General features: G+C 40.4%; 1 protein-coding gene across 1 annotated transcript in view; it reads right to left on the bottom strand.

Annotated features, from left to right (window-relative positions):
• LOC103256962 (IQ and AAA domain-containing protein 1) overlaps positions 1-18,155 on the bottom strand; it is a gene marked incomplete at its 5' end in the record, with an annotated part of 118,995 nt that overhangs the window by 55,805 nt on the left and 45,035 nt on the right. Inside the window, 3 exons of the mRNA XM_008054713.1 lie at positions 6,542-6,637; positions 6,814-6,920; positions 17,927-18,002. Of these exons, the coding sequence (XP_008052904.1) occupies positions 6,542-6,637; positions 6,814-6,920; positions 17,927-18,002 (279 nt within the window). The remainder of the gene's footprint in view (positions 1-6,541; positions 6,638-6,813; positions 6,921-17,926; positions 18,003-18,155) is intronic.

Raw genomic sequence — 18,155 nt, 5'->3', positions numbered from 1 at the left:
TCCCCTCTGAACTTTCTCATGCTGTTTTGCATCTGTAGGTAACCACTCTTCTGACTTCACTATAGATTCATACTGCCTGTTCTTGAAAATGGAACCATACAATATAGACAGTTTTATGTCTGGCTTCTTTCAAATAATATTGCAATTACAAGATTCAGCTATATGATTGCATACAGTTATACTGAACTCATGTTTTTCAAAAATTAAATTTTTTATTTTGAGATAATGGAAAGTTCACTTGCAGTTGTAAGAAATAATACAGAGAGCTCCCATGTGCCCTTCACCAGGTTTCTCCTGATGGTAACATCTTATAGAACTATCTTACAAGATCACAGCCAGGTTACTGACATGAACACAAAACACCTCCATTATCACAAGGTCCCTCGTGTTGCCTTCATAGCCACACCCTCTTCCCGCCTGTGACCACCCCTTCTTTAACCTCTAGAAACCACTAATCTGTTCTCCATTCCATAATTTTGTCCTTTCAAGAGTGCTATATATAAACAGAATCATACAGTGTATAATATTTTGGAATTGGCTTTTCATGATCAGCATAATTCTCATGAAATTCATCCAGGTTGTTTGTCCCAATAGTTTGCTCTTTTTTATTACTGTTTCCAGCATCAGGCTATTATGAATTAAGTGGCTATAGATGTGTGTATATATTTGTATGTGTGTGAATTATATATTTTTCTATAATTTAGTCTTAACATATCTCTTTGGAAAGTGGTGATAAATTCTAGCCTTGCCATGATGGGGCTCCAAGGGGTGTGGTGATGGATGTTTACAGTGTGCCTTTTATGGGATACTTCTTTATCCTGGTGGAGGGCCTAATGCTAAGTGTTTGACTTGTAACCAGATGTTTCTCTCTCAAGACACTTATTTGTACTAGCAGATGCCCTTGTGGCTCTTGTCTGATCTGTGTCCAGTTTATTCCTACCAAGATAGCCACCCCTAGGAGAGCCCTGACAGAGAGAAGAGTTAGGTTGCAGTATGTTGGTCAGGTGAGACACAGAGAAGGAAGCACATCATAACATAGGAAATAACAGAAGCAGCGTGTTACCTACAGATTCAGAGAGAAGAGGACAGGATGCCTCACAGGGCAACAGGAAGAGGAACGCTGTCTGGGACAAGTGTGCTCAATCAGCATGTGGGAGCGACAGAGAGCAAGGGACATATGGCCTGAGGCCTTTATCGGGGTCTAGGGAGTTAGGTGGACAATTTACTTTCCAGTGGGGAGTTCTAACTGAAGGGGTTTAGAGCAAGCAGGCATGAGCTCTGCAAAGTCATGCTGTGACACATGGGGGAGTCACTGTGGCATATCTGTGCTGTCTGTGTAGGTGTTGGGGTCAGTGGGGCAAGTCAAGGAGGTTGTAGCTAGCTGTGCCATAGGGAGGTAGTCACCAGGAGGCACTTGTTTAAGGTAGATATCTGAGCCAAGGATGCTGAGGAACTGGGAGTAGGTGGAGAACTGAAAACTGTGTCAGGGGTGACTAAGCCTTACTTCTGGTAAAAAATTAAACTTATATTCAACATGGGTGCTAAGGCAACATAAAATCATAAGAATTCATTACAGTGAATATGAGTCTTCATTTATTGGAATGAATATCCATGAGTACAATGCCTGGATTATATGGTATTTGTATGTTTTTTTTTTTTTTAACTGCCAAACTGTTATGCAGAGGAGCTGTACCATTTTTTTATATTCCCACTAATAATATCTGAATGATCTTCATATTAACATCATCTTCTCCAGAAACTGGTGTTGTCACTAGTTTTAATTTTAGCCATCCTCATAGGAGCACAGTGCTCTATCATGGCTTCAGTGTACACTTCCCTAGTGGCTAATGATGATGAGCATCCTTTCATGTACTTATCTGCTGTCTGTGTATCCTCCTCAGTAAAACATCTCTTAATGTCTTCACCCACCTTGTAATTGGGTTGCTTGTTTTTTTTTAACTTTTGTGTTTTCAGAGCTCTTTATATGTTCTGAATACCAGCTCTTTGTCAGATATATGTTTTGCAAATATTTCCTCCAGGTCTGTAGCTTGTCTTTTTATTCTCTTAACAGGGTCTTTCACAGAGTTAAAAAAATTTAATTTTGATGAAGTCCAATATTTCCTTTTAGTAATTGTGCTTTTGATATTAATCCTAAGAACTCTTTGTCTAGCCTAAGAACTCTTTGTCTAGCCTTAGGTCTCAAAAATCTGTTTTTGATTAAGTCTGTGAGTCACAGACTTAACTTTTAGAAAAAAAAATAGATTTTTAAGACCATGAATTCAAAATGAGCCTCATTTTTATTTATTTTATTTATATTTTTTTCATTTTTATTTTTTGCTTATGGATATCCAGTTGCTTCAGCAACATTCATTCAGAAGGGTGTTTTTCCTCCTTTGAATTGCTTTTGCACCTTTGTCAAAAATCATTTGGGCACACTGTGAGTTCTCTGTCCTGTTCCATTGATCTTTGTGTCTACTCCTTTACCAACAGCACACGGCCTTGATTACTTCATTGGGTAAATTGATCCTTCTCACTTTATTTCTCTTTTTCAAAATAACTTTAGTTAATTAAGGTCCATTGCCTTTTTATATAAATTTTAGAATGTTCTTGTCCATGTCTACAAATTATATTTCAGGGATTTTGATAGAATTACATTAAGCTTGTATTACAATGTGGAGAGAAGTGACACTTTTACTATGCTGACTCTTCTAATCAATGAATATGGTATATCTGTTTATTCAGATCCTCTTTGATTTCTTTCAGCAGCATTATGCAGTTTTAACATACAAGTCCTATATTTGTTTTGTTAGATTTACACCTATGCATTTTATTTTTTGAGTGATTAAAAATGATATCATATTTTAATTTTGGTGTCCATGTGTTCATTGCTAGTATATAGAAATACAATTGCTTTTTGCACATTTATCTTATATCGTGCACCCTTGCAGAAGTTTTCAGGAGTTTCTTTGTAGATTCCATGTGATTTTCTACACAGATATTCATTTAATCTGCAAATAAAACCCTTTAATTTTACAAAATTTTTAGATTTGCAGAAGAGTTGCAAAAGTAGTACAGAGAGGTCCTGTATACCCCTCACATAATTTTCCATATTAGGATCTTACATTATTATGGTATATTTATCACAATTTAGGAACCAACTTTGACACATATTATCTATAAAAATCCACAGTTTATTTGGTTTCCATTGATTTTCCTATAATGTCTTTTTGTGTTCCAAGATCCCAGAAAGGTTTCTGATTATTGACTTTATCTTTTTGTTATTGGTTTGTTGAGGCTTTCTATTTCTTCTTGATTCATTCTTGGTAGGTTCTATGTTTTTGAGAATTTATTCACTTCTTCTAGGTTATCCAATTTGTTAGTGTATAACTGTTCATAATAGTCTCTTACAATCCTTTATATTTCTGTGACATTGGTTATCATGTTTCCTCTTCCACTTCTGAATTTATTTGAGTCTTTCCTCTCTCTTTCTTAGCCTAGCATAGAGTTTGTCAATTTTTAAAATCTTTTTAGAAAACCAACTTAGTTTTAGTATTTTTTTTCTATTGTTTTTCTGTTCTCTACTTATTTCTGTTCTAAACTTTTAAATTTCCTTTCTTGTGTTGACTGTGGGCTTAGTTTTCCCTTCTTTTTCTAGTTCCCTGAGGTATGTTAGGCTGTTTGTTTGAGATAATTTTTCTTTTTTTTGTTGAGTTGGAGTCTCGCTCTATCACCCAGGCTGGAGCGCAGTGGCATGCTCACAGCTACCGCAGCCTCAACCTGCTGAGCCTAGGCGATCTTTCCGCCTCAGCCTTCCAAGTAGCTGGAACTACAAATGCATGCCACTATGCCTGGCTAATTTTTGTGATTTATTATAGAGACAAGGTCTCACCAAGTTGCTCAGGCTGGTCTCGAGCCCCCGGGCTTAGGCAATCCTCTTTCCTCGGCCTCCCAAAGTGCTGGGATTATAAGCTGAGCCACTACACACAGCCCATTTTTCTTTTTAATGTAGGCATTCATTGTTATAAAATTCCCTTTTAATACTGTTTTTGCTATATCCCATACATTTTGGTATGTTGTATTTTCATTTTTGTTTTGAGATTTTTAAAATTTCCCTTTTAATTTTTTCTTTGACCCAATGGTTGTTCAAGAGTGTGTCATTTAATTTCTATATATTTATGAATTTTTCTCTATTCCTTTTGTTATTCATTTCTAGTTTCATCCCATTTGGCTGGAAGTTATTTGGAATGTTTTCAATCGTCTAAAACTTATTAAGACTTGTTTTGTGACCTAGCATATGTTATATCCTGGTGAAAGTTCCATGTGTACTTGAAAAATATGTGCATTCTTTTGCTGTTGTGTAGAATAACCTTTAGGACCATTTGGTGCATAGTATTATTCAAGTCTATTGTAACCTTATGGATTTTCTGTCTGGATGATATATTTATTATTGAAAGTGGGATATTAAAGTCTCCTACTATTATGGTATGGCTATCTAGTTTTCCCATCAGAAATGTTATGTAAACTTTTGCCTTATATATGTAGATGCTTTGATGACAGGTGCATATGTATTTATAATTGTTATTTCTTGCTATTGAATTGACCCTTTTACTATTATTTGATGATCTTTTTGGTCTTTTGTGACAGTTTTTGATTTGAAGTCTACTTTTTCTGATATAAGTATAACCACCTCTACTCTCTTTTGGTTATCATTTGCATGAAATATCTTTTTCCATACCTTCATTTTCAACCTACATACATCCTTAAATTTGAAGTGAATCACTTATAAACAGCATATAGTGAGGTTTTTAAAATTCATTCAACCACTACATATTTTTTGGTTGGTCAGTTTAATCCATTTACAATTGAAGTAATGATTAATAGGTAAGGATTTGCCATTGCCATTTTGTTAATTTATTTCTATCTGTATTGTAGTTCTTTTGTTCCTCTCTCGTGGTCTTCCTTTGTAATTTGATGATTTTTTTTTTGTAGTGATATACTTTGATTTTTTTCTGGCGCTATCACTCAAAAGCAGGCTTGTTGTTGATTTTTGTGGGTGGGCCTGGTGTCAGGGTTTTTGGACAGGCCTGTGGTGTTGGGGCCCACAGGCAAGTGGGCTTGGTACTGGGGTTCCTGGCAAAGTCAGATGCTTACTTCTCTGTCCCTTTCCCCCAGGGAAAACTCAAGGGCCTCGCTTGGCACTGGGATGTGTGGGCTTTGGGGTGACATAGGAAAAGTGAAACTATAATTTTTACTTTCTTAAATGCATCTTTAAAAAATTTTTAAATTATATATTTATTTTTTAGTGTTCTATGGCCCATCCGGGTGCTGGATCCTCTCACCTGAATTCCAGAGCTCCTGTGAAGGTACTTTCATCGATGGGTGGTTATTAAATCAGTGTTAAAATAAATAAATAAGTAAATTAATAAATCGGTGTTATCAGGCTACAGTGATGGATATTCAGTGCTATGAGGGAAATTCAGCTGCCTTCAGAGTTAGACCATAATATCAATACAAAATGGATCAAGATAGAGTCATTGTGAGTTGGTAAAACTAGACACTAAAGAAGCTGAATATGTGAAAACTCTAAGAGGGAATGTGTGACTCACAGGAAAAGTCAGTCAGTCATGGAACTTTAAGAAAGCCATCACAGAAGCTAAGGCTGCCTATGTACACACCAGTACTGCCAGGGAGAAGTCTTGGTCTTCTAACTTGGTCTTCTAAATTCTTACCTCAATGACAATGCTGTCTCTGGGATGAAGGCAGAAAGTAGGGGTCCAGATAAATTAACTTGGAATACTCTGTTCTAGCTAGCTGCTCTAAACCACTGTGAGAAGCACTGGTGCAAATTACAGTTCAACTTATCTGTTTCCTTTGGCTCTGATTCCCCCACTCACAAAAACTTGCTCATTGCCAATGCTTCCCCTGTAGATCTACCTAAAGGGACTGATAGGGGGACATCTGGGGCATGTGCTCTGGCTCCTTTGATAGTTCTTTTCCTATTTGTGGGACTTGGGTGATATGCATCTGCAAATGATGGGGGTCGGGAGAGGTCAGACTCAGATGGTTGGAACTGTCCTATTTATGAACCCACAACCCACAATGAAGGCTAGATGGTGGGCCAGTTTATACTACATGTTCTCACCCATAAGTAGACCCAGAACATTAGTCACATTAGCACAAAGGTGGGATCAGCAGTCACTGGGCACTGCTTGGGGGGCAGGGAGGGAGGGAGGAGGCTGGAGGCCACATGGTCACACAATGGGAACCTGATCTACTACCAGGGGAAGTGAAGGCTACCTGGAAACCCAAACTTCATCTGCCTGCAGCCTACTTATGTAGTAAATCCTCACTTGTACCCCACAAGTCTATAATAAACAAATAAATTATAAAAATAAATACATTTGCCAAAGGCAAGCATACTTCTCTGTGAGGCATCTAGCGATAGGCAGCCCTCATGGACATGCCCCTGCATAGGCAGAGCTCTTTCTCACGACAGAATCTGTACCTACCTCACCCCTCTACATGCTCGTTCACTACTTACTTTCCCTTTCTTCTTTCCTGTTTTGGCTGGATGTTCCTTTTCTCTGTCCACAATCAGTTTTAAGTTTTTTAATTCCTGTCTCATCAATTCATCAACCTAGGAGGATGTAAAACATACCACTTTTACATATGTGACTTTGCATGCCTTGTGTTTTCTTTGTGAAGTTTAAAAATCACTTAAATTATGGGATAGATCATTAATAGGAAATTGCAAAAGAAGCACAACCATCACAGTAAATGACTTGTTATTACTACAACATAATGTAGTTATACCTGCACCCTTATTTCTGACTTTAATTCTTTCCGTTTCTCCTCTTTAATCATTTCTGGATCATAGTCCTGAGGGAAATTCCAAGATTCATCTTTATTCATCCACATTTCTATAGTCCCGAAGAATAAAGAAAAATAAAATGAAATTTTTTTCAACATGTAGGTTAATGAAAGGAGCTACTGCAATATAAACACATCTGACTTTATATCCTATTGCATAGAATAAAAGTTTGAATAAAGTGATAAGATTTATATATGTGCTTGTATAATACATTAAAAAAATGAAGAAAACTGCAAATGTGAAAAAGTAAAAAAGTGTGATACAAATAGTATCCTACTCTAAGATTATAACCATGTAAAAACAATATGTTAATGGTGGGTTTATATAATTATAGGTGACTCTGTGATATGTTTCATGTTACTTTTATTATTCAAATGATTTATTGAGGGGTCGGAAAGATGGTGGCTGAGTCAGTCGGACTATGTGAGTCCCAGTGTGAGCGAGTGAGTATATGGAAAATTTTGTGTACGTGCTGTGGGTGTGTGAGTGGTTGACTGAGTGAGGGCTAGGGAGCTAGCGGCCAGGGCTCTCCTGGTGCAGTGGCTGGTACCACAGCTGCTAGGCTTGGACCCAAGTGATTCCTGGGACGTAGAAGCCGAGCGCCATTTTCTTTTTCTATTCTTTCTTTTTTTAAATCAATAAACCCTCCCTGGGAAGAAAATGCTGGGAGAGACTGTGTTGGGAGCCAACATATGTAACCACACAGCTGAGGCCTATGAAGGCCTATTCAGAAGGTCGCCTTGGAGACAAGGATATAACATCAAGTGTGTACATATGAATAGTAACCAGTGTATTATAAGACAACATAATTTTCAATATTAGGAAGTGACAGTCTAAAATAAAATCTTATTATATCCTATGAAAAATGCACAGCAGAATTATTTTATATCTCTTTTTCTTTCTAAACTGTTTTTCTTCTTAAGATTTTTTAGCTGTTATTTCCTGGTAAATTGATTGATTAGATTTTGTTCCAGTATGTAGTTTCATTTGGGGTTATGATTAGACGTTATAACTGTGATAATAGTTGTATTATGTTGCTTTTGGTCAAGCAGAACGTTCTTGGTTTTTGTACGTGCAGTAACTTTCAGCTTGCTTCAGTCCCCGGCTGTCGTTATGGCAACTGTGCAGTTCATTGTTTTAAGTGGCATGGCAGGTTTTGAGACGTAGGTAGTTTCCATGTAATAGGCAATCAGATTTAGGTTTTAGGTTAAAATGTCATTGAATTAAGTTTTATAGAACATAGAGTAAGTTCATAATTTTTATACTTATTAGTACTAATGATAAGGTTTGTAATAGATTATAGTAGGATAATAGTTGTATTAGAATTTAGACATGATATTATAAGATAAGTAATTAATAAAGTATAAAAGACAATAGTTTAGATATTTGAAATTTATAGAAGTTGTGATAAAATTTTAGGTTAAGGATAAGTTCATAGGTAATTAATATACAATCATAGGGCAGTATAGAAATGTAGTAGGTTATAAGAATTATAAAAATAAATAGTATAAAATTAAGGTAATAAAATTAAGTCATTTAAGTAAACTTATAGATTATAGTATAGTGTTAAGTTAATAATATTAATCGTCAAAAATATTAAAAGTTAGTAAAATTGGATTGAACTTAGAGTTAACTTGGAAAGTTTTTTAATCAGGGCTTAGAGCTTAGAGTATAATATGAATGATTTATTGAACATTGTGGAAAACATTTTGAACAATCTGTATTGAAATTGTGCACCTGTGATTCATACATCATGGAATTGTAATTGTTCACTGGGAACCTGAAAGTCTTGTGATGGTACATGATTTGTAAAGCGTGTTACACATCAATGAACTTGTACGCCCCCAGCAAGTAATTGTCACACTGCTGGAGATTATAGAAAATGGTATATAAGTTGGAAAAAGTTTGAATAAAATTGGCTTCAGTCTTGGCCAGACTGTTCCCAGAAGAGCTGCCTCCGTGTGGTTTCTTCTCTCCGTTCTGATTCACCGGTGCGGTCCTAACCCCCCCTTGGTCAGTGCAGGTCACCGACAAGACTGTCTAAGTGGGAGCTCGTGAGCAAGTGACCAGGCCCCTGGTGCAATAGCTGGTGCTGCAGCCTCTTTGCTTCGTCCCTGGCTCTTCTCAGGTCCCAGAAGTCAAGTGCCATTATTTTTATTTAAACAGACAAAACTTTTTTTCTGCAAAAAAGTGGTGGGGCCGGGCTCGGTGGCTCAGCCTGTAATCCTGCACCTTGGGAGGCTGAGATGAGTGGATTGCCTGAGCCTGCGGGTTCGAGACCTGCCTGGGCAACTTGGTGAGACCTCATCTCTACAATAAATCAAAAAATTAGCCAGGTGTGGTAGCGCGCGCCTGTAGTTCCAGCTACTTGGAAGGCTGAGGCGGAAGGATCGCGGGAGCCTAGCAGGTCAAGGCTGCATTGGCTGGGAGCGGCCACTGCACTCCAGTCTGGGTGACAGAGTGAGACTCCAACTCAAAAAGAAAGAAAGAAAGAAAAAGCGGTGTGGAGAAACCATTGCCCCAGGCTTTCCCTCACCACTGCAGCAGGAGAGAGACTGCTGGCTCCTGGCTTTGCCTCACCACTTCAGTGCCTGGCAGGGCTGTGGAGGGAGTCCAGAGGCAAAGTCCCACAGAAGAGGACAAAAGAGGCACCCAACCACCATCTTGAAGGCAGGGCAGGAAAGTGCTCCAACTCACTCACCATGGAGCAACAGACCTGATCTCTGTGCCTGGCAGATCAACTACTCAGGGACTGATCATGAACCAGAGGTAATATCCTGAAAGCACAAACTTCAGAGGAACCTGACAAGTGCTGAGTTCCAGGAGCCCCACCCCCTACCCTGAACCAGCAGTAGGACAAAGGGTGTGGCCAGAAAAGGAGGAGGAAGAACGCCAAAGAGATCAGTGGTGAGTTTGGGCCTGACCCAAATCCCCTCCTCCCCAGCCATCCTCTGAATGTCAGACCCACACAGCTGGGCCATGACTGAGAGGGACAAACCCAGGCAGAGCCTGGACGTCAGTCTCAGTAGGAGAACTCCATTCCAGAATAGACCTGGCTGGAGCACCCCCCGTGAGTACATACCTGGGGAAGAGATAATCCTGTACCTTCCCACCAGAGGAGATCTCCCTGACCATACGAGAGTGGGAGTGGAGGACTGCAGTCCCACCCACCTCCACTGCCTTGCCTCCTTTCCTGCTTTGGACACTGAGGAGAGAGTGAAAGAGGTGGCTGTGCAGGAGAGATCTGATTAGAGGAACAATTACAGAGCCTACCATAAGAGGGCAGGTTTTTAAAAAAAAATTTTAAATAAACTAAAATTTTTTTTGACTGTTAGTTCATCTATTTTTAAAATATTTTTTCTTTGTGCAGAATGTGTATGTGAGGGTTTAATCTGCATCCCTCCCTAATTTTTTTCTTTTCTTTTTATGTTTCTTTCTTCTTTTATTTGTCGTTTTCTGTTTATGTATAAATTCCTTTTTCTCACACCCTCTGGTCTTTCTGTTTTTCTGCTCTGTTCACTTTGTGCTAGGCATGTGTGTGTGTGTGTTTGGTTTTCTTGTTTTTTGTTGTTGTTGTTTGTTTTGCTTCACTATTCCAGTTTGTTTTGGGGTACGTGTATGTCTGTGCGCATGTGTGTTCAACTGTTTTTTGTATTGGTTTCTGCTTTGCATCATCATATATAGAGTGGTGGTGGGGAGTGGGTCTCAGAGAACACATACCACAATAAGTGAACACTGTAACTTGCAAGTAGCTTCTGAATCCTACCACCCCATCCCCTACTTTATCAAATTTCAAAAACTACAAGAGACAGCAAAGCTTTCCATCCACTGTCCTATTTTAAAATAGAACAAATGCAGAGTCCGGATCAGGGAAGAAGAGAGGACTGAGCAAACATCAGAAGGGAAAGCCTCTCCCACTGACACTGAATAACAGAACTAAAGAGAAAAACAAGAGATCTGTCACAAATGAGGAAAAACTAAAGGAGGACCTCAGGCAATTTCAAGTGTACCAAAGACAAAACTCCTGAAAAATCAGACCTTGGTGCCCAAACAATGGAAGTCACCAACTACTGGCCCTAGAATATGACAGGGATTAGGGAATGGATGGAAAGAGTGAATAAGACTCAAGAAAAACAAGATGCAACACTGAAAGAACTTGTAACAGAGATTTTGGCAATAAAAAATGTCATCCAGGAAATAAATAACATGGAAATTTGCATGGAAAGCAAAATTAATCTAGCTGAAGAAAGAATCTCAGAACTTGAAGACCAGAACATGAAATTAACCAGATCTGTAAAAAACATAGAAAGAAGACGCAGAAAGAAAGAACAAAGCCTATAAGAGATATGTGATCATATCAAGAGGCAGAACCTATACCTGATTGGTATCCCAGAAGAAGAAAGGGAAATGGAGAACAACTCAGAGCAAGTATTCCAGGAGATAATCCAAGAAAACTTTCCCCATCTCACCAGAGATGTGACCAGCCAAGCACAAGAGATACAGAGAACCCCCACAAGACATCAGATGAGAAAACCAAACCCTAGACACATAGTAATTAGCCTACACAAAGTAGGCACAAAAGAAAAAATCCTAAAGGCAGCAAGAGAGAAAGGTCAGACTACCTACCAGGGAAAAACAATCATAATAGCAGCAGACCTATCAGCAGAAACACTACAAACAAGAGGGGACTGGAGCCCTATATTCAAAGTCCTCAAAGATAAACAATTTCAACCAAGAATTTCCTATCCAGCCAAGCTCATCTTCATTAATGATGGAGAATTAAATCCTTCCCAGACATCTGAACCCTAAGAGATTATGCAGCTTCCAGACCAGCTCTACAGGAGACATTTAAAAAAGTATTAAGCACAGAAGAAAGAAAAAAAAGAATGACCACACACTTCCCAAGAGAACAGCAGAGTACAGAATCCACAGAGAATACAGCACAACAAGAAACTTGAAAACACATACATACATCAAATGATTTATTAAAATATGAGAGATTTTGTTGCCTGTTGAACTTCCAGGAATTCACCCTTGCCCCTTATTATAAAACAGATGACACTAGACACACAAGCACTCATTACTTTCCCCTAATTCAACAGCTATATTTTTGAATTACTTTTTGGATGTTTTTGAAATCACACATATGCTAAATTTTCCCTTTTGCCTTATCTTGGTAGTTGGGAGGATGGACCTAGAGAAACGTGATCCTAGAGAAAATTACAATCATTTTCCATTACTAGAATAAATTGAATAGGGTTCATTTCTTAGAGTGGAAATTCCAAACATATACGGAGGTACAGAACAACTGGATCCTTGAAGTGGGACTTGGGAAATGAGACCTCTATTCAGAATGGAAAGGAAGTTCGTGGAACTCCCCAAAGGGATAACTACTGTGAGACTGGCCGCTTCACTGGGAACTCACATGAGGGCTGTGATGACTTGCAACCTGGGAAGGCAACCGAGGGTCCTGAGGCACAGGTATAAGCTCCCAACCTCTATGGGACAATGGCTATGGGGCCTCCATGCAGGCGGTATTGTGAATGAGTGGATGGATGGATGGGGGCTTCTCAACATGACCTTCTCCATGGGTATGGCGTGGGGGGTCACTCAGAAACACAGACCAAGAAGAGAGAGGGGGGTGCTTCAGCTTAATGTCAGGATAAAGTCACAGTAACATACAGAAGCACATGTCTGGCTGCTCCATAGACCCAGAGTCATCAAACGTGAAGACTGAGAATGGAGAAGGTGCTGGAGAGTCACATAGGAAAACCAATGAGAAAGGCAGCGTGACTCTCTGAATAAACCACAGAGGACCAGGAACTAGCAAAAGGGACAAGCAATGAAAGGAGAAGGCACCAAACATGGTGTAATCCAGGAAAAGCTAGATTCCTGGGAGAGATCAAGAAAAATGGTGATGGGATTCTGATGCACAACTCAGACCCGACCAATAGGAAGGATGATCACATTAGCCTCCTTATGTCTGCCAGCAGCACAGCCTGGTGCAAGGGCCACGGTCTGGGGTCAGGCAGAACCCCTGTCCAACCAACCTGCTGTCAACTTAGCACGTGACAGCCTTGCTGAACTTGTTTCCCTTTCTAAGAAATAAAAATACACCCTACCTCATATTGATGGGTGAGGGTAAAATGGAATAAAATATGTAAAGTTCCCAGTCTAGCCCCAAATAGTTGCTGTCATCCCCAGACAGCAATCCCATGTGGTCTTATCTTACCATATCGATAATCTCTACCTCCTGGGGTAGGGGATCATGCTCTAGAAAACAGTTGTGCCCCAAAGCAGACACATGTCAGCAGAAAGAAAGTGATGGACCTCGGGGCAAGTGCCTGTGCTGTCTTAGAGTGGTCAGAGTCAGGACCTGTGGGATAGGACACCTGAAGGAAGGCAGGACATGGAAACGCAGCTCCAGTTTTCAGAAAGTATGACTAGGGTCCACAAGCTGCAATGCTGACACCAGTGGCTGGCCTGGTACTCCCTGGACAGAATAGTTGTTCAGCCATACACAGTTGAGACCGGCCTCTCTCACTACCTGGACAGACTATGGGGTGCTTGGCTCAGCAGTGTCAGCTGAGGCAGAGCTTGTCTGGATTCCAGCAGGATCTGGTGAGGGCTCTTGTGTGGCTCACCTATCTCCCACCAGGGAACCAAGAAAACTGGGGTCTGGGCAGGGTTATGTGGGCCATTGGCTGACCATGGTCTCTGCCACAGAGATATGAAAGATCAGGCTATGGTTATGGTTGGGTGGGCAGGTTTCTGGAAATGGTGCCAGAAGGACCCATATGTCTTTTAGGATGGCTAATGTGGACTTATAAACAGACGAAAACGAAATCACAAAGATGGTACATTTGTGTAGTACCAATGAATGCACTTATGTATTCTTCAGGCAGGGTGGCCTCATGAGAGGTGGCTCTGGCAACTAGGGTGCTGGGGTGGGGAGAAGAGATGAACTGTGCTTTCTGGAAGTGGGTCTGAAGGTGACCGCAGAGGTGAGGTTGAAGTTCAGTGGGTATCATCACGCACACGGGGCAGATGACCAGCCCAGCATCTGAAGACAGAAGGGAAGAAGAACCAAAAAAGGCTGACGGGCTACAGCAGGTATATGGGAGATGGCTGGAAGACCTGGCTGAATTTCTTTCATCACAGACCCCTTCCTGTGGGGTGCTGGCCTGGGAGCCAGGGCACAGGAAACACGCACTGTATACATTGTCTATAGCATCCCGTTGATGTAAAGCATATTTCAAGTCAATAATATGTGAAAGTTCATACACCAAAGGCCCAGCGAGCTTATGACTTCCTTATTTGAAGCTAATAGCTCTTTTCTTTTTTGAGTTGGAATCTCACTCTGTCGCCTAGGCTGGAGTGCAGTGGCACGCTCACAGCCACTGCAGCCTTGACCTGCTGGGCTCAGACGATACTTCCGCCTCAAATCTTCCAAGTAGCTGGAACTACAGGTGCGTGTCACCACACCTGGCTAATTTTTGGATTAATTGTAGAGACAAGGTCTCACCAAACTGCTCAGGCTGGTCTTGAACCCCTGGACTCAGGTAATCCTCTCACCTCTGCCTCCCAAAGTACTGGGATTACAGATGTGAGCCACTGCACCTGACTAATTGCTCTTTTTAAAGTACATTTTCTGAAACACATATAAGCTTCAACTGTGAAAAACCTTGAAATGTAGGAATAACATGTAGGCATAAAATGTATGAAAAGGAACAAGTACTTTTTTGTGTCTAAAATTGTAAGCTTTTCTCCTTGAAGACACTAGAACAGATTTAAATGTGTTATAATGTGCTATTTACTAATAAGAACTCTTTTCAAAGATTTTCCCTTTGTAGGGTTACTAAATCTTCTTCAACAGCAACACTTACCTGTTACATGAAGGCATTTTAAGCAAAATAACTTTGTCATTTACAGAAAACTACTTTTCCTCTTCACTAGACAGATTTACTAAAATTGGGAAACAACACATTTAATAAGAATGCAGAATATTTAACAAAAAGAAACCATGACAGGGTTATTTATGTAGGAACAGTTGTACGTTTCTGCATTCTCATTCTGAAGTGGCCACTATATTTTAAAATAAAGCACCGCCGAGCAGCTTTTGCCGATGTCCTCTCTAGATCGTTTCAATGGATCGAGTTTTCCACTGAAACTTTGCTTTTCTCATGACACTTCTGCGCAGGGCACTTTTCAATCCCTTCAAGAATTTCATGGACATTTATAAATGCAGGAAGCTATTCATGGCCCTCAAAGGGCAACAACTGCCCCACTCTCTCCTAGAGCGGAGAAAGAGCTTTTATCCTAAGAATGTGAAAAGCAAGGCCAAGGCAGTTTCACACGTGGGGGGGGGGTTATGCAAGAGGGGCGGGCAGAAGGGGGGTTAATCTTAGTGATTAAAATGCTAATGTTTTATTTGAAAAGGAAAACCTTTGATTTTTGAGAAAAGACTTCTAAGACGAAGACATTTAATTTCTCTAAGTTACCAAAGACCTGGCGGGTAACACTTCCAAGACCACAACATCCAGCTAGGAAAATGACACTTCAGGCTCGCTTCTCCAGAGGGACACTGCTTGGCTTTTCAGTCTTAACGGAAACAGATATTACATGAAAGCCATGGATAGCTTTAAGAGACTTTTTGGGTGGGTCAGCAGGATTCAAGATTGGGCTCCCCATGGGAACATTAAATTTTCCCCAAATTAATTTTTGTTTTTATCAAAAAAAAAAAAAAAGCATTCATATTGTTTTAAACAAAGTCAGAGCATTAAAAGGATTATAATCAAAAAAACCTGTTCCACCCTGTCTGTCTTCCAGTTACATTGCCCAATGGGATTCTTTCCTATATACATTCATTCATAAATTTTGACTTAATTGAACCTAATTACAGGTCAGGCATTGCTCTCTGAGCAGGTCAAGGCTGGAAGGCTCTGCCCTTGGGGACCAGGCAGTTAGCACATGCTCACATGCAAATGTTAAGTACAGCAGGACAGGAGGTGGGTGCAGGGCAAGGGGCCTTCCGTTCACATGGGCCACAGGGAAGGCCTCACTGGCACCAAGGTCTGAAGGGACATGCACTAGAACAGGAGGACAGAAAGTAGGAGGGCAAGAGGTGGTGTGTGCTTGGCGTGTTAGAGGAAGTGCAACCCCCATTAGGGTGTGTGAAACAATCCAGCCTCAGGGGAGTTCCTTCAGCTGGATTTCATGGTTTCCTAATGTTTATATAATATGCTCTTATGCTACTTCTTGATTAATATATTTCAGACATGAGCTCCTGACTTCCTGCCATGGTAGGGAGGCTTTGGCTGCCTCCCATCTTTCTTCTTGTGCCCTCATTTTCTTTACATCGTTATATCAGAAGAGGAGGGAGCCATGCCTTCTCGAACCCAGGAAACTGTCGTCCAGGTGTGAGTGTAGGACAGCATTCAGATGTACTTGGTAGCTAAAGATTCCCTCTAGTAGCCCTTCTCAGGACATCCTGGAGGACTGACTCCACCAAAATGAGGGAGTGTCAAGAAGTCAGCAAAGGCCAAAGAAGGCCCAAAGGTCACAGATGATTGAGAGGGGTCCAAGAGGAAGGTCTTCAGAAAAAAATGAACTGGTAAGTTATCTGATGTGTTAGAAGGTGTAGGAAATGATAGATACATACAATACAAAACAAGTGAGAGTTGTGCAAAGACCAAAAGATAATGTGCAAATGCAGCTTTAAATGGCAGTATTGTTGCAGCACACAACTGATTTCAGTGGTACCCCCAGCCAGGCTCGTGATCCCATGGTGTGGATTACTGTCACTCCCAGCTGGACTCACTGAATGTTGTTGCTGTCATCCCAGTTTACAGAAACTACCCAGTTTATGCCACCATCCCCACCCCTATCCGCTGCTGTACACCCAACAGGTCATAATCTTGTTGGTGACAGTTGTCATCATTGTATCTCTAGACTAGAATTGTACATGACACGCAGGAGACACTCAATGTTTGTTGAAGAAATATACAAATGAATGTTTTTGATAGTAACTGCTCTGTGCCATGGTGTAAAGAGTTGATGAATTCTCAGACTTGGGTGACAGCAGCCTTCTATTGGTATCTGCTGATAGGACCAGAACAGTGTTTACCTCTCCTGGTTGTGATTAAGATGAAATGAGATCGGCGTGGGAAACACCAAGCCTTGCATGTCTTGGGCACTTGATAATTTTACTCCTCTGGCCTCTTTCTCTCCTATGAAAGCAAATCCTGCCAATGTCATCATTTCCTCTGGGCTCCCCTCTTAGTTTAGCATCACCACCAGTGGTATGTGAGAGAATTTTCGGTGGTACATAGACACCTTTATCTTACACAACCAGCATATCAAACCTATAACTACACTGATATGGTTGATTAAAATGAGACTCAGCTTATTGGGGTGAAAACCAGGAGTCAATTTCACACAAATAAACATATTAAGTCCAGAGTAGTGCTGGGGCTGACTAGATAAGATCAGGACTGGGAAAGAGGCACCTGAAGATTGACATTTGGAGATACTCTACCTCATGTCCTTACTGTGTTTTTCAGGAATTTCCACAATAGCACTAATGACCAGGGTTGTCTTGGCAGGTCATTCTGTGCTGGGATTTATCCTGAGGGTGGAGTAGAACCAAAGGAATTAAATCATAGTTCTAGGAAATTAACATGGAAATATCTGCAACACCAATCCATCCACTTGTGGATCCAGCCAGATTATAGCTATGCTAATTATACTGAACAACTGACAAAAAAATTATGTGATAGGATTCAGGCATATGTCTTGGTCTAATAGGATTAAGACATTTTACTGGACATACGGTATCAATTTTCTTAATTTAAACAATCTAGGAAATATCTTTCCTGTCACTAAGCATGAGAACATTCAGCTGAAGTTTTAGGGGTTCAAAAACAGGATGGAGGTTTTGATTGTGTTCTCATCCTACATGTGTCTTGCTCTTTTGCCAATCAACTTCTCATGCATGCTCACATATACAGCTTCTCATGAGCAACTGAGGCACCACTTGTAGTCTCCTAAACTGACCTTTGTATATGTTATTTTCTTCCTCCATTGCATGAAGGAAAACACTTGGTGACATTTTCCACTCCTCATCTTCTTCCTGTTCAAAGAAGAATAATATTTTTGTTAATTACAGGCACTGTTAATCTGTCAAGACTAGCCAGTAAGAAGTGCATACGTTGTGATGACCATGACTGTGGTTTATGTCACGCAGGCCCAGCCCTCATCCACCTGGTTACATCCCCTCCTGGCC

This window comes from Carlito syrichta, unplaced genomic scaffold, assembly GCF_000164805.1.
Source record: "Carlito syrichta isolate Samal-C Ts95f unplaced genomic scaffold, Tarsius_syrichta-2.0.1 Scaffold298871, whole genome shotgun sequence".
NCBI lineage: Eukaryota > Metazoa > Chordata > Mammalia > Primates > Tarsiidae > Carlito > Carlito syrichta.
The sequence above is the reverse complement of the archived record's forward strand: the minus strand, read 5'-3'. Positions and strand labels throughout refer to the sequence as shown.